This window comes from Manis pentadactyla, chromosome 3 (assembly GCF_030020395.1).
Source record: "Manis pentadactyla isolate mManPen7 chromosome 3, mManPen7.hap1, whole genome shotgun sequence".
NCBI classification, from domain to species: domain Eukaryota; kingdom Metazoa; phylum Chordata; class Mammalia; order Pholidota; family Manidae; genus Manis; species Manis pentadactyla.
In genome coordinates this window covers 217,241,522-217,262,195 of record NC_080021.1, presented here as the reverse complement: position 1 = coordinate 217,262,195, position 20,674 = coordinate 217,241,522, and the positions used below count along the sequence as shown (strand labels likewise).

The 20,674-nt window shown below is 47.5% G+C and overlaps 1 protein-coding gene and 1 long non-coding RNA gene across 9 annotated transcripts in view; one reads left to right on the top strand and one right to left on the bottom strand.

Annotated features, from left to right (window-relative positions):
* The window catches only part of MED27 (mediator complex subunit 27), a 182,870-nt gene that overhangs the window by 149,064 nt on the left and 13,132 nt on the right, over positions 1–20,674 (top strand). For 3 of the 8 annotated variants that reach the window (XM_057499151.1, XM_057499152.1, XM_036913492.2), the window contains 2 exons: positions 5,008–5,115; positions 13,777–13,818. In XM_057499151.1, the coding sequence (XP_057355134.1) occupies positions 5,008–5,115; positions 13,777–13,818 (150 nt within the window). The other 5 variants (XM_036913494.2, XM_036913495.2, XM_036913496.2 and 2 more) reach the window with 5 other exon arrangements.
* Positions 1,061–20,211, bottom strand: LOC130683059 (uncharacterized). The gene is made up of 3 exons (XR_008996673.1): positions 19,249–20,211; positions 4,450–4,654; positions 1,061–4,183 (listed from the first exon to the last, which is right to left on the bottom strand). It is a non-coding gene; the product is annotated as an uncharacterized LOC130683059 (long non-coding RNA).

Sequence of the window (20,674 nt, the reverse complement as noted above, 5' to 3'; positions counted from 1 at the left end):
AGGCACGGGAGGTTGTCCAGCTTGCCCTTGGTCACTGCCCAGTAGCAGATGTGGAACTGAAGCCCAGTGCACTTGACCTTCACACCAAATGGCCTCCTTGGGGAGTCTGCGAGATCTGTGTAGGTCAGTGCGCGTGGCAGCTTCAGCTCTCCCCCTGCACTGCCCCGACCCTCAGGCTGGCGCGTTCCTCCGGCTCAGCAACCATTTGTGAGAAGGCACACTCTTATCCATACATCAGGGCCCCACGTAACTGTCCCCCACTCTCTTCAACTGCCCTTTAGCCCCAGGTGTGACAGCAGAAGGGTAAATTAACATAAGTGGCAAGTTCCCTGAACTGGAGGCAGCAGCCGTTCTGGTTCCAGCTTTCATGTTAACTGGCTTCAGATAACTTCACCTCTGCATAGTCCAGGCAAGGGTTTGGGCCCAGCAGCAGTAGCAGCCGCTGGGGACAAACGCCGAGCCAGGCCCCGTGTCACACCCTTCTTTGGAGCATTGTCTCACTGGCTCCTCGCAGTCATTCTGAGATGCAGCCATCATTACCCATGAGATGGGGGAAAACAGCTGTTCAGAGAAGAAACTGGGCCAAGCTTTCCAAGTAGCAGAGCTGAGACTGGATTCCAAATGCACCTGATCCCAGAGCCTCAAGATGTTAGGCATCAAAGTTGTGTATATAGTTTCATTAGGAATAAAAACATGTTAAAAATTCAAAAAGCCATAAAGCTGTGCAGATCCAACTTAGATGAGCACCAGGGTCCTAAGCTCTGTAAAAAATAAGTATCCAAGAATTGACAGACTTCATAGAACTTCATGATTTGACAGATAATAAAATAAAAGTAAACCCGAGCAAGACTTCCCAGCTCTGACTGTCCACAAACTACTACTGCCCGGCCTAGGCACGAGCCGTTGGGATGCACGATATAAATGAAGACGGGATGAACAAAAAAAAAAATGGAAGGAAAATATTCAGCCTAATTCAGATTCATAAAGTGGAAAATAAAAATTTTAATCTGTGAAAAATTATTTCCCCTCTTGCCCTGACTGTGGTCTCGAAATACCATTTCCAACTGAAAACCCCAGGGCCGCCGGAGAAAGTGGCTCCATGACCTCAGGCAGGAGTTGTGTGAACAAGCCTGGAAGGTCCCGTGCCAGAGAGCAAGGAAGCCACCGCAGAGACCAGGGTTATGACGAAGGGCTCAACCGGGAAATGCCCACACCGGCTGCAGACAGGACAGCTTGAGCATCAGTAAGAATAATAATTGCATCAGATTTAAAAAATCAAGTATGTTTAGATCCATGAGCTTGCAATAATGTTGAGAGGAAAAAACTAGTGAGCTGACACATTGTTTTAAAAACTGGTAAAGGGAAAGAATAGAGCATTTATACTGTCTTTCCTGTATAATCAACTCTACCACTGAGTAACCAAGTAGTATATGAGGGGGAGGTTTTTCTTTATAAAGAGTTCCAGCTAATAAATGAAGACGTAATGACCTCCTTGGGATACGACCAGCTGTAACCCCTGGTGAATTAATGGGTCAGCAGCTGCCAGCAGCATGTACTGAGGCACCGACCTCCTGTGACTGTAGCACCCTCGCCCACCCCCCAAAGGAAATCAAGCCTGAGTCTCATCTAATTACCAATTTACGGGAAGTACAGAGTGAGGAGGAACGAGTGAAGTATACCACAGGGATCCATCAGCAGAATCCAGACCGTGGAAAACCCTACAGAAAAGATGACCTGGTTTCTTCAGCAGATAAATGGGAGAGGGGACAGAGGGATACCTGTAGGTCAGGAGACTCGTTAGCCAGTCCCTTCATGTGGACGATATTCAGATCGTGATACAAGCCAAATTTTTTAAAAGTGGCATTTAGGAGCATCTCTCTTCTAGGTGGAACGCTGCCCAATTCATGAACCACTTAAAACCAATTAGATCTTCAAATATAAAAAAGTAAAAAGTGACATTTCTGAGAGTTGGAAATTTGAACACTGAACCACAGCATGGGTGTTGGAGAATTTGTTTTCTCTTAGGTGTGGGATGGCATCTCAGTCTTGTGCTTGTGTTTTCAGAGCCCTTACCTTTTAGAGATACAGATAAGCATTTACAGGTGAAATGGTACCATGGCTGTTGCTTGTTTCAAAAGAATTCAGGAAGGGAAAAGCAGGTGGGGGCGGAGGTAGAACAAGATGTGCCTGGAGTTGTAATTGGTGCGGTCAGGATAGGTCCCTGGAGGTCTATACTTTCTCACTTAACTTTTGTATATGTTTTCAAATCTTCATCGTAAATGGTTTAAATAAATTTTAATTTGTTTGTACTTCTGGGAGGTTCCGGTATAACCTTGTTTTGTTTTGATTTAATAGCAACCATTGCTGACAAGAGGGGAGTGAAACAGATAGCTTGTAACTTCTTGGTCGGCCTAACTGTTGTGGTTAGCAGGTGGCAGAAGGCACCGAAAGCTTTAAAACTGCCTGTGCTATTTGTCCCAAGTGGTTACGATTCTACAAGTCTGTCCTCGGGAAGTAATCCCCAAGGCAGCAAGAGCTTGGTGAACAAAAGTGCACATTGCAGCCACGTTTATGTTAGGGAAGGCACATAAGGAGCTAATACTGCATGGTGAAGAGAGTGGCTAAAGGAATGACAGCATATCCACACCGGAATGCCGTTTTTGAAGACTGCACAGCAGTAGGGAACAACACTAATGTCATAATTTTAAGTGCAAAATTGATTTGAAATTAGTTTCGATCATAACCATGTTAAAAATTTAAAAACACTACATCTTTTCCCCAGTTTTATTGAGAAATAATTGACTTAATGTCACTGTATAAATTGAAGGTGGACAGCGTGATGGTTCAGTTTATATATGTCGAAATGATTACCACAGCGAGTTCCGTTAACACCGTCTTCTCATAGACAGAATAAAAAGAAGGACAGAAAAGGAAAGAAATTCTCCTCGTGATGTTCAGAACTCTCAGGATTTACTTCACAACTTTCCCGAAAATGTACAGCAGTGTGAGCTACAGTCGGTGCTGTACATGACGTCTCCAGTACTTGTTCATCTGACCCCTGGACGTTTGTGCCTGTGACACCTTTATTCCATTTCCCCTCCCCTCCACCCTCCGACTCTGGTAACCACAAATCTCATCTCTTTTTCTATGAAAACCATAAATCTTTGACAGTAAAAAACTTGAAAGGAAGTACCCACAAGCGTTAATGGTGATTATCTTTGGAAGGGCAGACTGTATATAATTATTTTCTTCCTTTTTTCTCTAGTTTTAGACTTTTCCATAATCAGCTTTTTTTTGGCTAACTTTTCAGTATTCGCTTTTAAAATCAAAAAATAAATAAGTATAAAATCTCTAGTATCTTTAGTGTAGCTTTTTTCTGAATTCATCTTCAGAAACTTGAGAAATTTCTAAGGCAATTTATCAATTAAAGCCAGCTAGACTTTGGTTTTTTAAGGAAACAATTGCTTAGTTATCTGTGCTTATTAACAAAGAGAATTAAAAGTGTGTGGCTGAAAATGGTGGGCCTACTGGAGAAGGTCCATAGGCCCTGCGCTGTAGCCTAGGGAGAAGCCATCGAGTTGAGTGCTTACAGTTACATAACGACAAGTCCGCCCTCTCCGTCCCTGTCCTTCCCTCCAGTAGCCTGACTGCCTGTGAACTACACAGAGTGGCTGCTCCTCCCTTGGTGGTTTATTGGCTTCCTTAAAGGGTGATTGCCATTAAACGTTACATGGTGTGGCAATATCTAAAATTACTAAGATGTTTTTATTAACTTTCTCTTAAATATACCCTGTTTGTATTCTGTACCCTGTTTGTATTCTGCACCGTTATAGGCATGCAAAATAGGGCATCATCTCAAGAGCACTAGAAGTTACTGAAGGAACCAGACCTTCAGAGTGTTTGCTGATACCCAGGACCAGTTAAGGGAAGAGGAAGCTGTTGGGGACAGTCAGTTACAGAGGGCAGGGAATGGGGAAATAAGGAAAGGAGGTTGAAGGCAGCGTGTCCAGGAGCCCAGTACGTATAGGATTGCGGGGTGGGGACGGCTGTGGGCGTGGAGGCCCTCGTGTGAGCTCAGCAAGGCTCCTTCCCACCCTCTGAGGTCCCACCTCCACTCTTTGGAACAGCCTGTTCTGCAGCCCTTGGGTGCGTCCTGTGCCCGGTCTGCCTCTAGGGTTTCCTCCTGGAAATGAAAAAAGGAGGCTTTAGCAATGCGTCAGAAGGGTTTCGTGAGCCCCGAAGGGAAGGAAGTGCTGTTCTTAGTGCTGAGCCTATTCCAGCCAGCGCTGCAGGCTACTTTTCCCAGACATATATGAAACTACACTTTTTTTAGGTGTTCTATTTTTAATCCATAGTACATGCTTAGGTTCTAAGAGAGTAAGAGCACTTAAATGTATTTCCAGAATCATGTTCCTTTTTGGAGATGAAATTCAGCCACGTCTTATTTACCTCCAGAATTTGGTTTTGCTCCTCCACTTTATTCCAGCTCTTTTAAATAGCCTGTGCAGCCAGGTGGGTATGTGGTACCTGCCTTGGACTTCTCTACTGTGCACTACGCATTCTGTGTCCAGAGAGGCCATGATAATATGAAGCCGAACGTGCTCCCCCAGTCCGAGAATGCCAGAATCATAGGGTAGCCTTTGAAGAAGATAATCTTAAGACAGAAAAAAATGAAAGGAAATTTTACTTTATCCAGCAGGTAATAAACACATGGAACTTACCCTGAAGTTTATAAGCCAAACCTATCAAAAATTTTGGGGCAGTCAGCTGAATTGGGGCCCACATCGTCTTTAAGTGATCACGGGCAGACCTCGCTGCTGTCGGTTTGTTCCAATAGGCTGTAGGTGTTAGAGGCAGGCGCAGGCTCCGTGCCTTCCCTTCGAGGGGCCTCAGTGCACCCCTCAGAAACGGGTGATGTGATCCTCTGTCCTCGTAGTCCTGCCCAACTTCATGTGATTTGCATGTTCAAATGTAATCTGTCATGTTTGCATGTGTGTGTCTTGACAGGTGACCTTGGGAAAGGTGTTGAAGGTGATTGTCGTCATGCGGAGCCTGTTCATTGATCGAACAATAGTAAAGGGGTATAGTGAGAATGTCTACACCCAAGATGGCAAGGTAAGCATTCTGGAGGCTTTTGTTTTGTCTCTCCTTTATTTTCCATATCCCAGAACAAATGTAGTAGAGTCCCAGATGAATGACATTAAACACTGGCAATCACAGCCAAAATGATCCACAAGCATAGGTTTATCAGTATGAAGATGAACACTTTACAAAAAACGTTTCTCTCTCTCCACTTGCATTTTTCATCAAGCTTCTGCTTTTTGCTTTAAGCCCGATGCCCTTAGCTGAATTTCTAATTTATCACCTTAGACCTCAGTTGCCTCATTAAATGTGTCTTCTGAGGAAATGGATTTCTTTCTTTTTTTTCGCCTAGTCGCACAGCACATCAATAGCCCAGGGCTCAGCGTTTCTCTTTTCCTAGAACTATGAGGAAAATTCGAGTCAGTGTGACACACAGCCTGCCCCCACGATCTTCTTCCATGAAACTAACAAGCAGCCTGAGGAAGTTGCGTATCCACAACAGCGCATACTGAATCCTGCAATTGAGAAAAGATTAGTTATTTCCCTGGGTCATTTGTTTCATGAATCTTCACCCACATGAACCCCTAATTTCTCTTGACCGTTCACTGTCCATATGGCTGCATAGAGCGCATCCGAGGATGCTAATGGGAGCTGACAGCCTTTGTGTTTGCTTCGAGACTGTAATGCGCGCTCTACCTGAGGTGTCCGCCCCGACGTCCCGGCCCTTCCCAGTGCTAGGCCTCTGTCTGTCCCTCTCCCCCAAGTTCTCCTGCTCTTCATGAATCCCGTTGAACTGTAGACGTTTGTCGGTCCTATCGCTCACCACGCAACGGCCACATTATAATGAGGATTGAATGGTCTTCAAACAGCGGCAGACATCGGGTAGCACCGGACAGTGTTCTGCGAGAGGCCTGAGCCATAAAGTCCTGAGACGTGTGTTTCCAGCGAGTAACCCAGCACCTCCCCGTCCACCCGAGTGTTGCCAGTGTGGGAAAGCTGCTGGTACGCCACGGACCCTGCCAAGCTCTCGGAAGTCTCCCCCTCAGTGGCAAAGTGTTCCTTGAGGGGAGATATCCTTTTTCTTTTTGGAAAAACCAAAATGTCTTTGGAGCAAGTATGGAGAATGAAGTGTGTGATCAGGACAGGTGTGACCTGTGTATGTGACCCATGAACTCAGATGGCAGCGCTCAGTGAGAAACTCCCCACTTCCAGCCACAGAGGCAGCCCCTGGCCAGGAGCCCAGCCAGGGGCCGTCTGGGGGTGGGCCCCTCTTGCCTTTGTTGGAGGCTTTCAGCGCTGCAGTCACGCCTGGGGTGAGGCACAGCCCTTGCTCTCCGAGGACTTACAGCGACCTGGAGACACAAAGAGTAAATACCTAAAAAGTTGAGTAGCAAGAATGAGCATGCTCTAAAAGACACCAAACCTGGGATGCAGATGAGAAGTGTGCTCTGCATTTAGCTTGTAAAGAGTGGAGATTTTTACCTACTTGGCATGATATCTTTTAACGTATTTATTTAATTGCCGCATTTCTAAAAAAGATACATAAAGCACTTAGCACCTGGCCACCTCGTAAATACTCAGTGTGATAACTAGTATTGTTTGTATTCTGCCTTTAGAACAGGGAATTAGAAAATGGTCCCATATGTATACCTGTAGACTTCCTGCATACGTGTCCTCTGCTGCTTTCCGTGGTTCCTGCCCTCCCTTCTACTCATGGACTCCCAGATTCCCGGGGCCTCTCTTCTCCCTCCTTTCACGCCCTTTGGCCCTTCTCATCCACCCCTGTGGTTTCCCGGGTCACTCCCCCGGGGATCACTCCTGATTTGTGTCTGGGTCAGGCCTCTCCACCCAGGTGGGCCTCCAGTCCTACCTGGGCAAAACTAGACGCATCGCCCTCCCTGAACCCAGTGCCCCCTGCTGCTCCCTGTCTTGGTCAGCTGATGAGAGCGCCACCTCATCGCTCACACCTTCCCCCCTCTCCCCCGATGTCTGGGCTGTGAGAGGCTTCTGGCCAGTCTCCCTCTCGGGTATCTTGAAACTGGGCCTCTCCTGCCCACCTCCACTCCTTGAGGTTCTCGTTCTTTCTCAGCTGGATGACCACATAGCCTCCTCTCAGCTGGTCTCCCATCTTAACTTGCCTCCCACAGCCTGTCCTTCACTTGGCTTCCAGAACTATCACCCGAAAATACACTCCAAGCATACAGTTTCTTGCTTTTTTCCATCTTCCCATTGCCCAGAGCAGGAATATAGAATATTAATAGATGTAAGACACAAAGCAGTCCATAGTCAAAAAATTTGAGAAACACTGGGTTAGAGATGAGTTCAGTAGGTCTCTTTACTGTAGAAATCCTGAGAGACTCTAGTTTGCTTGTGTGCCTATGAGTCTTGCAAGAGGGGCATTTAGTATACAGTATATTCCTAACTTACTTGGCCACCAAATTATTTTTCCCTTGCTTTGTTCTTGGAGCATACTGTGACACTGGCATACATTGGCCAAGTGGTAAGCAGGGCCTCTAAGACTGGGAATAGCAAGATTGAGAGGACTGTGTCCATTTGTTATTTTAAAGATACATTAACCACATTTGGCAGAGAAGCGCTCAAATGGCAGGTCTGCCCAGAATCTAATCCTAGCTAATTTGATTAGCCCCTTCTTTTTTTCGAAGCACTTTACAAACAATAAAAATGAAACTACACAGACATTATTAGTGTTCTGTTTCCAGTACTGATACTGGTGTATGTGAACCTATGTGTCCTTATAGATATATAAGCATTAGTGCAGTGACCATTTTGAAATGTCTAGCACATCCCTGATAAAATGTAATGTCTGGAAGGAGCCAAGGAGCTTGAGGGGCGAGGGGTGGTCCACGAGGACAAATTGCTGCTTGCAGTCCTGTTGTCCCAAAGCCGCAGCCCTGCCTTCGCTTGAGGTGGTGCCTGAGCGGCTCAGAGCACCGCGCTGATTCACGGGTGTGGCTGGGAAAGCCTGGCGTGGGCCACCCGGGTCTGAGCCTCCAAACCTCAGACAGCCAGCACACTCTAAAGAGCTTAATTGCCTCTGTTGCTACTGTCGTGGCCCAGTGCCTCCCTCAGTTTCCAGACCTGGCAGGTTTTTTCGCCATTAGACTCCCAGGAAGGCCACCGCTTTGTGCTCTGCAGTAACCAGCACCACCACATCGTTGTGTCTTCACCTGTGCTGCATCCTTTAGGACTGAGCACCAGTAGATTAATTCCTCTAAAGAAACAGAGAAGTGTTTTTAAGACTTAACAACTGCCTATGCCTTGTAATCAGGGAGGAGCAAAGAGCCATGACTCAGCGCATGAAAAGGAGCTTGTTGCCGAATGCCTGGCCGTTGTCCTGATTTCATACCAGTCAGACCTCACTGAGAAAACACAAGTGTCTCAGTAGACGTTATCTTATTAGGGGATTTAGGTTATGTTAATGCTATAGCTTCATTAATTACCCCATATCAATAAAGAAAGGCAGCTTTTAGCCTCCTGGCGTAAGAGAGGAAAAGAAATGGTGGTATCAAAGGGAGCCTTCAAAGACCGCCAGAGCTGTCTCAGGGCGATTTCTGATCCCTGCATTCTTGCCGCTTCAAAGTTGGACGGGTGGGTGTGGGTGTGGGTCGGGGGGCTTGGGGAAGCTTGAATCTGATTTCTCTAATCAGTGTTGGCATCAGCCCCGTTTGATATTAGATGCAGGGAACGTTTTGATTTGTTATAGCCCTTGAAATTGTTCAGACGACCTTCAGAAAAATGGCCTCTTGTTGCTTGTGGGGGAAGGGTGAGAGCTGGGAAGGGGAATCCATGTTAATTCACATGCAGAGGATGCCCTGAAATTGTGCTTTCAGCAGTTTTTAGTAACAAATGTATGTCCTGATTGGAAGTGAAAAGTTGGAGAATAACAGACCTATAAGGCTGTTCTTTGGTGAGACTTGTTCACTTTGTTACTCTCCAGGGGAGGGTGGACAGGTTTAAGATGACCAAACAGAAGCTAATGGTTCTGGGAACTTGGTAACCATGGTGAAAGCCATCGCCATGCCTGGTTTACAGCAATCGGCCCCTACTGATGCATCACCTGTTAACTTTGCAAGAAGCTACTCATAAATAAAAGCTTTAAAAGTTGAGGTCACTGTGAGGCTTGTGAGTTTCATTTGGGAGTGCCAATTTTAGGTGATTTATAGATCATTGAACTATTTTTTGAAATGAAGATTTGGTAACTTTCTGATAAGCTGCCAAGATTTTCGCTTGCTGCTAAATGCATATTAGTGGCAATGATTGTCCCATCAGCAGGCCTCGAAGCAGATTTGCCATGTTGAACTTTGCCCCCCCAAAGAGATGTGACAGTTTAGGGGGTCCTCCAAGTCAGCTTTCTGTCTGAATTCTAACTGAAAGGCAGTCGTCCTCCCAGGTTGACAGCTGGGCCTCTGGAGACAAACCTGGTTTTTGAATCCTCCCCGACATATGGACTGTGTGATGTTGGCTGAATTGCTTAACTTCTCTGAGCCTTCGTTTCCTCATTTGTGGATTGGAAATGAGTTTATCATCGTCGTGTGATAGCTGGGAGGTTTTTTAAAGGTAACAGGTGCAGTGCAGGCTAAGTGCAGTCATCAGTAAATGGTGTCTGCCCTCGCTGGTTGTGCCAGAGGCGCCGGTGGGGGCCGCCATCACAATGGCTGGAAGTGGTCGCCTTCCAATGTCGGGTCATTCTGACTTTGTTTTTGGTGAGTAAATTTGATTGTCACTATTTTCACTAATTCTTCCTGTGCACCGAGAGGACCTTTGCCATCTTGATATTTATCCTGAGAGCAGATGCGTCGATGCCAAAGCAGTTGGCCACCTATGGGGCTGGTTTTCATTTTACCTGAGAATAGACCACATTCCCACCCCTACACACTCATCCCAATGCCAGAGACTGCGCCTAGGACTGCAGATTCAGCCACCAGTCACCGGACGGTGGCTTCTCACGTGAACATCTTGCCAATGCTTGCCCAGAATACTGAGGGATACTTTACTCACTTTTGCCTGGCACTGTGGTTCAGAGTAATTTCTCGTTCATCAGGCTGAAAGTTTGAGCTTCCAGAAGGGTCCATTTTGAAAAAAGTGGTAGCCATACCCGCCTTTGCAGCAAATAAGCTGAAGCTAATAAATACTCACACGGATCAGTCCTGGCTCCCTGAAATGAATTTCTGAAATCTTCCTGGCCCGAGGAGAGGCAGGGCATTGCCTCCAGAACACTCGTTTAAATGGCTTTTTCTGTGGCATAAATCTAGCAGAAAATCAAGTACACACCACCTGCTGGGCCTTTGCAGCAAAAGGGGACCCATTGTTATCGGATCCCTTTCTTACCCGAGTACACCTGGTATATAGGGCATATTGTCTAAGTCCTTCTGTCCCAGATGATTGGAACTGTTCCCAAGGGCACTCCGAAGAGCAACATGCTCACTTTGAATGAGCATGTTTTGAGAAGCTGCAATAGGCTGGAGAGAGTCCATCTCTTAATTAAACCTGTGCATCTCTCTAAATGATTTATCTATTAAAACATTTTGCAGATATGCAGGGGTTTTTTAAAATAATTTTCTCTCTCAAATAAAAACTAACTTTTCTCTATGCAGATTCTTCTCTTTTTCATGGCCCATGTTTATGTCTTGGTCTGCACAGGTCATGTGAACAAGCAGGGAGGATAAAGAGTGGAGAACTTCAGAAGAAACAGCTGTGGGCTTAAAATGGAAGGGGAACTTATTAGTTCCAGGTTCAGACATTGATATTACTCTTAATAAAATTTAGGTTTAGAATCTTCGGCATCTTCCTGTCATGTTGGCCTTGATTTGGTAGAACTAAAAGATACAATAAGTCATTGATATTCATTCTGCAATCTCTGAATAATCTTTAAATGCTGCATTTTTTAAACCCAGAGCTAAATGGCCATACTTAAGAACATAACCTGAACCTGACTTATCCTCTCAAATATGACCAGTTGCCCAGCAGTAATTTTCTTCAATAGAATTGGTCATGTAGGAATTAATTTCATCCGTTTCTTTTGAGGTTTCCTTCAGAGTTATCTGGAGGTAACATGTCACTTTTTCCCCTACAAACTGCTTACCTGTCAAATTAAAATTCTAATGCTTAAAGATTTTTAAAATTCTTTTCCTGTCAGTTGGTTTAAGTGGGGGCAGTGACTGAAAATTGACGCTACCTTTCTGGAGAGCAGTTTAGCCAGAGTAGGAGGAAACTGGGTGGTGGGGGGCGCAGGGTGAATTAGGAGGCTTTTCTGGAAATCCAGGAAGGGGCTGGTGACAGCAGTGGGGACAGGGAGAGGCCGGTGGATCTGAGTCAGTGGTCGATCGATCACAGTTGTTCCAGGATTGTCCTTGGATTGGATTGGGTCAACCTCTCCGTCAGGAGCCCTGCAGAGATCGAGAGAGGCCTGCTCGGAATCATCTTAACATCCTCTGCAGTCCTAAGAGTTCACAACAGACATGTGAAGTTTACCTAAAATAAATTGTGAACAGGAAGAAGTGGGGGGAACCAAAGAGGTGCCTGTTCACAGCCCACATCTTAATTTCCAAGGGCTCTTTTCAGAAAGCCAAGTTTTGGTGTTCTTCAGAACAGAACCAGAACATTGAACTGTCTTGTGTTCCGGTGCAACACTTACTTCCTGTCTTAGAGGAATCTCCCCATCTGATGATTGCTTCTCATGTTCCCGTCTGCTCCAAAATCAATAACATGACATACTGGCTTAAATGGACATTTCTTGGGTTTCCACCTTGACTACTGGCCAAACCCAAAAGGCAGGTTCCGAGAGGCCCATTGCCCAGGTGTTTGAATTTGCTCAACTCTTGAGCTCATAGATCAAAGTTGACTTTTTAGCACCCATGGGATATACTGCCAGGCCCTCTTCATCTGCGCTATCTGAGTACTGTACTGGGGGTAATTCCATTCTTGCCATACTTAATTTGTTCTAAACTCTTGAAATAGTGAGAAGGCATTGACTTGACTTAGACAAAACTGTAAAACCAAAATGGTTCTGGTTAGGATGAGCCACTGAAGTGCGTGTGGGGACCATGTGTGGCCTGAGGAGGACTGAGCCCTAATGGCATTTCGTCTTGGACCCTCAGTTCCATCACTTGTGAAGTAGGGGTGCCCTAGATCAAGGGTTCCTGGCCAGCCATCAGGGGGTTAACCTGGGGAGCATCGCTGAAACAGAGAAGCAAATGACAGATTCCCAGGCCAGCTCCAAACCTGCTCATGCAGACACTCAAGGGAGGAACCCAGGTAAAGTGCAAGAACTCCCTGCAGTGGCTTCTGACGGCCGCCGAGTTTGAGCACCTCAGGGGGAGACCATCCGCTAGCGTACCTTGGGCAGGTGGATGGCCCTGAACTGTGGTCTTGTCATCTGGGAAGGAAGGGTGCAAAGGGGACCAGCCACATCAGCTTGTTCTGGGATTAAGTGGGAGAGTATATGTGGAGGGCCCAGTGTGGTGCCTGGTGGGGAGCAAGTGCTTACCAGCCGAGAGCTGCTGGTTTTCTTCCACTCAGCAAAGACCTATTGATGCCTAGGACTTGCTGAGTCCCATACCAGGACAACATAAAAGAAGTAAACTTTCAGGCAGTTTTAAGTGCTATTAAAAATTTGATTTCTACAATGGAATATCATTCAGCCGTAAGAAGAAAACAAATCCTACCATTCGCAACAACATGGATGGAGCTAGAGGGTATTATGCTCAGTGAAATAAGCCAGGCAGAGAAAGACAAGTATCAAATCATTTCACTCATCTGTGGAGCATAAGAACAAAGAAAAAACTGAAGGAACAAAACAGCAGCAGAATCACAGAACCCGAGAATGGACTAACAGTTACCAAAGGGAGAGGGACTGGGGAGGATGGGTGGGAAGAGAGGGATAAGGGCGGGGAAAAAGAAAGGGGGCCTTACAATTAGCATGTGTAATGTGGGGGGGGCACGGGGAGGGCTGTGCAACACAGAAGACGAGTAGGGATTCTGCAGCATCTTACTACGCTGATGGACAGTGACTGTAATGGGGTTTGTTGGGACTTGGTGAAGGGGGGAGCCTAGTAAACATAATGTTCTTCATGTAATTGTAAATTTCTGATACCAAAATAAAAACTTTTTAAAGTGCTTGTGAAAATTGGGCATTCTAAAATTTCCAGAAAATTCTAGAAAAAAAAATTTTTTTTTTAATTTCTGAAAGGATAAAGAGAGTCAAGGCAACAGGCATGGGAATAATATTTCAGACACAGCAACTGGGAAATGCCCATCCACTAAGGTGACGTTTGGGCCAAAGGAAGTTAGGAGGAGCCATGTGAGGTTTTGTGGGAAGAGCAGTCCAGGCAAAGGGCACAGCAAGTGCACAGGTCCTGAGGCAGGATGACCTTGGATGTTGCATGCTACAAGGAGTCAAGGTTAGAAAAGTGAGCAAGGGGCTCTGCTCCTGGGGCCGTGGATGCAACAGGCATCGGGTTGGCTTCTCTATGTCCCTTCAGTTATGTTCCTTAAAACACTAACAGGTTAAGAAATAAAGCTGGATATTTAAGATCCTTTTAATATCAAGACTGTATTATTCTATAATCTTAATTTCTTCAAGTGTAATAAGTGTAAGCAGTAGCTATAATACCATTCCTTCAAGTCCAGAACTCTGAAACTGATGCTGATGATCTTCTGTCTCCTTTTCCCTAGCTTGATATATGGTCCAAATCCAACTATCAAGTATTCCAGAAGGTAAGTTTTACTTCTTACTTCTTCCTCAAGAGGCATTAAGGGAAATATGAATGCTTTAAGGTATAAACATTGGTCTTAACAGATGCTCTTTAAAAAGTGAAAAAAGCCAGATACAAAAGGCTCTTCACAGTATGATTCCATCTCTGTGACATTCTGGAAAAGAGGAACCTTGGGGGCAGACATCAGATCCGTTCCTCCCAGGGGCGGGCAGTGAGCGCGGGGGACTGTCCCCAGAGGGCAAGAGGGAATGTGTTTGGGTGCTGGGAATAGTCTGTATCTTAACAGTGGTGGTGATCACGCAACGTGTATGTTTCAGAGCTCGTGGAGCCATAAACCTCCCGTAAAGGGAAATAGCACAGTTCTTCCTCCGTATGGAAGGAAAGCCCCGGAAAGCCCCGCTTCGTCCCGCTGTGTTCCTCCCCCTGAGCCTCCATCACTGTTCGCAGAAAACCATTCACTTTGGGCGCCTCCAGTCACCAGATGTGGTGGTTTCCTCCACAGCCACGATCACGTCTCCCACACCAGCTGGGTGTCCTGTGATTCAGCCCGTTCCTGACAGTCTGCCTGCTGGTGCCCCAGTCTCTAGCTTAGCTATCACCTGTCCTGAAGATCAGAGGCTCCCAAGCCCCTCCTTGCGTTGTATTAATTTGCTAGAGGGGCTCACGGAACTCACCTACTTAGCTTTACCAGCTTATTAAAGGATACGACAGAGGATACAGATGAACAGCCACGTGGAGAGGTACACAGGGCGAGGTCTGGGAGGGTCCTGAGTGCAGGCGCTTCTGTCCCCGTGGACTTCAGTGTGTCAGCCTCGTGGTGGTGTGTCCGCCTCCCTGGAAGCTCTCTGAGTCCCGTACTGCTGGGACTGTATGAAGGCTTCCTCGTGTAAGCATGATCAGCGGTTAGCTATCCCCACCTCCTCTCCGCTCTCTGGAGGATGGGGTGGGGCGAGTGCGCCTGAAGACTCTGAGCTTCAGACCATGCCTTGTCTTTCTGATGAGTCAGGCCAGAGCCCACCCAGCGTCCAAGTCACCTCGGCAGAACCAAAGAGGCCTCTAGTGCTCTGATGGTTTAGGGGATAAGCTTGGTGCTGGGAATCCTGTTGAAAATATTATTCCCATACCTACAAATATAAAATTTTCATAGCATGTAAAACTCCCTGAAACTTTATTTCTTTTGCTTATATTGGCCTGGTTGGGGACCTAGCATGTCATGTCGTTTCATAAGCATCCATAGGTCTTTGCTGAGAACAATATATATATTTCTGTTATCTCACACCTACAAAGGGTGAATTTTGCTATATGTAAATTATGCCTTTAGAAAAGGCCAGAGCCTGTTGAGTTGTGCCATAGCCCAACCCATAGTTTTAAAACTAAGCCTCTCAGAGTCCTGGGATCTGCACAGGTGCCTGGGCCGGGGAGGCAGGCTGGCCCTGCCATCACCCTACCCCCGCTCCCATTTTAAGCTATGGTGACATCTTTTTCAGACACTGGGCTTCTTCATAAACTGCTCTTTGAGAAATGTCGGTAAGAAATGAAATGTGACTAGAGGAAATCCATTTCACAGCCCCGATGGTGGAGGGCCCTTTCCTGGAGCGGCTGTGGGTGCCCACCACTCCCACAGCACTTGGACTGGCCCCCGCACAGGGCACCACCCGCTTCCTTCCCTTTTCCTCCATCCTGTCTCTGCTCTCATCCAGCAACGCAAGTTGCTTATAATTTCGTTCTTGGCGTCATCGAGCTCAGCAGGAATTATTTACTGAGCCCCTTTGCCATGTGGCGGCACTGTGAGGTGCTGGGAGTACCGGGCCAAACAGGACAGACCAGGAGGCCGGGTACGACGACCCCGGTCAGTACTGGGGGCTGCGGTCAGGAACAACAGGAGGGGCTCCTTCACGCTGGGCAGTCACAGAAGGCCTGCAGGGGGCAAAATCTGAACCGAGTCAGGAAGCATGAGAAAGCACAGCCATTTGAAAGGCCAGAGGAGATTCCCAGGCAGCTGAAACCTGGCGTTGAGCGCGTTCTAAGGGCTGCTGGAAGTCTGTGTGCTGGGAGCGTGCCGTGCGCCAGGAGGGAGAGCAGGGGAGGCGGAGGGCAGAGCCCGCGCAGGCAGGTGGCTCAGATCCTGGTACGGAGTTCAGGTTTCTTCTCAATTCAGTTAGAAACCATCGGAGGGATTGGTGCAGAGGAGGAACTCGATTCTGAAAGCTGGGCCCACATCATTTCTTCTTGAGTGGTAATAGTGCTCAAGGTACGCCAGGTGGCTTAGAAAGCATAGGGCTTCTTTTAATTGGGTGCAATTCACATAACATAAAACTAACCATTTTAAAGTGAACAATTCCATGGCTTTCAGTACCTTCACAGTGTTACGGAACCACCACCCCTCTGGTCTCAAAACATTTTCATCACCCCAGAAGGAAACCCTGTGCCCATGAAGCAGTGAGCTTAGGCCTTCATAGCAAAGGAGCAGGGGGACCACCCTGTGCGAGGGTCTCACTGCATGGATTCACACTGTTCCCAGGACCCTCTAAGTGACAGGGTAAGCCAAGGACAGATGCCCAGGGCTGGGGGAAGCTGAGGTTCCACACCGCACACTTAGGGAGTCCACATAGGCATCGACATTTCATGGTCCCAGCACAGCCAGACCGCAGTGTGCTGCCTGAACGGCATTCTGAAATAGACGGCATTGGAAGAACTGGTGAACTCCAAATAAACCCTGGAGTTTACTTAATAAGTAGCTAGGGTTGGTTTCTCAGTTGTGACAAATGTACCTGGTAATGAAAGATGCTAACAGCAGGAGAGACTGGGTAAGGGGGACGTGGAAACTGTGTGTACCATCTTTGCAACTTCTCTGGTGCTCTAAAATTAACCCAAAAGTAAGTGTTTATTTAAAAAATAGTCTTGTGGTTGTCTTGACTCTCCTGACACTCCTGACCCAGCTGAGCCGCCTAGAAGCACAATGGGGAAGACAGCCTCCCACCCTCTGTCTGGAGCTGGGAGGATGCGTGTCATTGTGCGTAGCCGTCTGTGCCGGCAGCTGTATTTCATCGTAGCATTCTTACTTAAGTGACCAAGGCATTTACTTGTTCACCACGCTTATTAAACTCTCGTCCTTAAATACTAACTGTCCATGCTGACTGCTTTTGTCATTTTTTCCCCGGCAGCTGTGCCATCAGCATTTCAGACCCATAAACTGGTATTTTAACAGTGGTCCAATTTCCATTCAAATACCCTTTGTCAGGGAGGGGCTTGCACATGGCTTGCCTTTGCACATATATTTTTTAATGTTCTGTGTAGTATTAAGTATTTTTTAATGCAAGCAGGAAGTTTATTAGGAAGTTGTAAAATGTGTGAAACACAGATTTGGTGAAGCACAGATTTGGAGAGACAGTGCTATATTTTTATTCTACCTCCCCTAAAAATAACCTGCCAACCACTCTTTGTTTAAAACAAAAACACACACTGGAACAGCCTTTAAAATTTGATCTTACTCTGGTTGGAGAGACGTAGAAGCACCCGCCAATTCCTTCCTTGTCGTTTATGCAAAGTGCTTGAAGCAGTAAGAATGGATGAATTTGTAGGGCTAGGAATTTTATCTCTTGTCTGCATTTGCGCAGAGCCCTTTCTGAAAGTCCTTTATCATCCCTCCCCTCACCTCTTTTTAACTAAATGGGCTTGATCTTTGATATTGACCTGTACTAGATTAAACTACAATCTGGGGACAGGAGATGGTGCTTTCTGATTAGAACTAAAAGGCAGGTAACACTGGAGTCCTTTTCCTTTTTCAGGGGCAGGTAGGACTTAGTGTGTTAGAGTCCCCTCTCTTCCCCACGAAAACACTGTTTGCTGTCAAAGAATGTATTGGAAAATAATGTAGTATGGAATTAAGCTTGATTCTTTGTCAGTCAAGCTTTCAACTAATCATCGTCACACAGAAAGCATTTGGGGTGTTGTTTTTAAAAAGCCTGTTGCATCGCCCTGTGCCTGTGGGCGACGGCGGTGTAGAGCACCAGGAGCACACCGTGCACCGCAGCCTCCTGAGGCGGGGGCCCGAGCGTGCGGGTCTCAGCTCACATCGCTGTCAGGACAGACCTTCTGATTCCTCAGCCAGCCTGTGCACTGAAGGCAAAGCCAGGACCACTTTGTGGCAGATTCTGAAGACCTGGTGCAATTTATGGGATGATGTTTAGCATTTCAAACTCCAAATGCCAAAAGAGAAGAATTAGGTGGCAACATTTCTAAACTGTGCTTTTTAGTATTAGCTTTTTCTCAAAATTCTATTTTCTTCTTGTCCACCCACTTAAATCTCGGGTGTACTGACAGATATTGCTTGTAGCATTTCCCAGAAAATCACTGTTGAAGAGCACCATGGTCAACAGTCCCTCCTGCCCGGCCTCTGCCTGCTGGCACCCACCCACGGGTCCCAGAGTGGGGAGGGTCCTTACCAGCATTGCTAGAGAGGCACAGCTGGACACAGGAGAACAGTGCCAGGGCCAAGGAGGTTCACCGGTCAGCACTAGCAATGGGATGCCCTAACCGGTGGTAGGTGCCATGGCTGTGCCCACCACCAGGCTGGCAACACAGAGCTCCCAGCCCAGCTCTCCAAGTGTGGTTGGAGGAGGTCCCCTGCATCGCTGCACTGCAGAACCCCAGGACTTCCTTTCCTTGGCGTTCAGTGTGTGGTTGCAATTACTGTGTGTTGTGTGTGTTTTCCTGCCCACAAGCAGCAGCGGTGGCCGCCGCAGAGAGAGGCCTGCTGGGAAGGCAGGAGGCCCTCCCCAGTCTTTCCCCTCAGTGTGGCAGAGCAGAGGGGTAGCAAGGGGGAACTGCCTCCCAGAGCCAAACTGAGCTTGCCCTCACCTCTTTATTTCTGGAAAATAATGTCAGGAGCTAAGAGAATGGAAGCACACGCCTGTAAGACCCTTCTCAGCCGAGCCTGACTCCTGGGTCAAAGACGAGCACATGAGGCCCTGTTGCAAATCCCACCACGTGAAGCTAACTGTGGCCTTTTGTCGGCAACGACTCTGTCAGCAAGCCTTTTCTCTCTTCCTCATTAGACCCCTTACCCAGAGCGGGGAAGGGGCGGGGGCTCAGGACAGCTCTCTGTGGGGCTGTGGCTGCCGACAGGTTCCCTTCATTTACTGTGGTGCCCCAGAGGCTCTTTGCACTTCGTCCTAGGGCGAAGGAGCTTTTTATAGCCAGCAAGTCTCCAGCAGAGCAGATTCAGAGAATGGCGGTTAGAAATAGGGGGACCATCTGAAAGGGCAGAATCACAAAGAGCCAGGAAAGGTTTCAGGCGTGTTCGTATTTTTCTGACATTTAAACTCTGCAGGGGCAGTCACTGTTTTGATCTTTCACCTCCTCATTGCAAAACTGTGTGCATTTTCATCCAGAAGTCAGTAAGAGGGAGAGAAAATCTGCAGCTACTTACTGCGTTAAGTCTTGGCAGGGAAACCAGAGAAGGAGGTGGCGTGTGTGTGGCCCTGGGGAGGCAGGTGAGATGGGCGGTGTCACAGGGCTGGCGCTTCTTCGCAGCTTTTCACTCGTGGCTGGAAAGCACCAGGGCTGCCGCGCACAGATGTCCAGCTCTCAGTCCCCAGTCACTATTCTGGGGGCAACAGAGGGCAGAGGAACCCTCATGGCCCTGTGCCATCCACAGACATAGGCGCGGGGGTGGGCTGCCGGGGTGGGCAGTGTTCTGGGCCAGAGCGCCTGCGTTCCTCTGTCCACTCGTTTGCTCACTCGCTCACTCGTTCATGCTTTGTTACACAGACTGGCCTCTGTCTGGGACAGATTTATGAAGGGTTGTTGACCATGTGGCCACCAGTGCCTTTCAGTAGAAAACACTGAGTCATCCCTGGAAGAGTCAGTTCTCTGAAATTTTGGATGCATTGAGTACCCAGCCTAAATTGAGTGCCTACCCAAATAACACGTGCAAACCCGTGTGGCATCTGTTGCTTGAGCACAGGTGCCTACCTGCCAAAGCATTGTACATCACGAAGAGGTGCAGTACATTGTTGTTCAGTTATTTAAATCTCATGCTCTATAATATCTAATTTCTTCCTATGAGCTCATTAACACTTCCTGTCAGAACCCGCCCTTCCAACACCACAGGTAAGGACCTGGAAGAGGGGTATGGTCCTGGTGAAGGTTCCGAGACTTCGTGCCAGATCTGCCCATTCCACGGCTCGCTGCCCTTTTTGGATGAGGCCGTCGGCAGAGGCTCCCTTGCCTGGGACTCTGCAGCCTCCAGAAGGAGGCCTCATCCACGTCACAGGCCGGCCCTCTGCTTTTCCCAGATCCCAGCGCCTGGACTGTCACCTTTCCTCTTAAATGCTGATTAACTTTCTCCAAGGAGGAGAATCTATGTTTTGTAGACCAGATGTGGTGGTATTTGTGGGGTTTGCGTGGATTCTGCCACCTCACAACTGAGTCTTGCACTCCCAAAGAAGGAACACTCACTGGTGTGAAGGCGAGTGGAAGACGGGCCTCTGTCCAGGGACGTTAAGCAGGGGCCGTATGGGAGGCACGTCTGTATGAGTCGTATTAGGTTATCGACAAGCCTCAGGGAAGGAGAGGCGCCAGGACAGCCCCAGGGTCATTCGGAAGGGCAGCCCTTTCCTAAGCTGACAGCTAGACTGGTATTGACCAGCTTGGATAAGCAGAAGGAAAATAGGAGTGGATGTCATTAGCATCAGCCCGCGGGGCCCTAGGGGCAGGAACAGCAGGGAGGGGTCATTAAGCCCACCTTACCGCTGAAAAGCCTTTTTATGGCCCTTTTCTCTAAAGGGCCATGTTTAATATTCACAAGTTTCTACACCCCGAGTAGACGTGCTCTTGTTTCCCTGTGATACCTA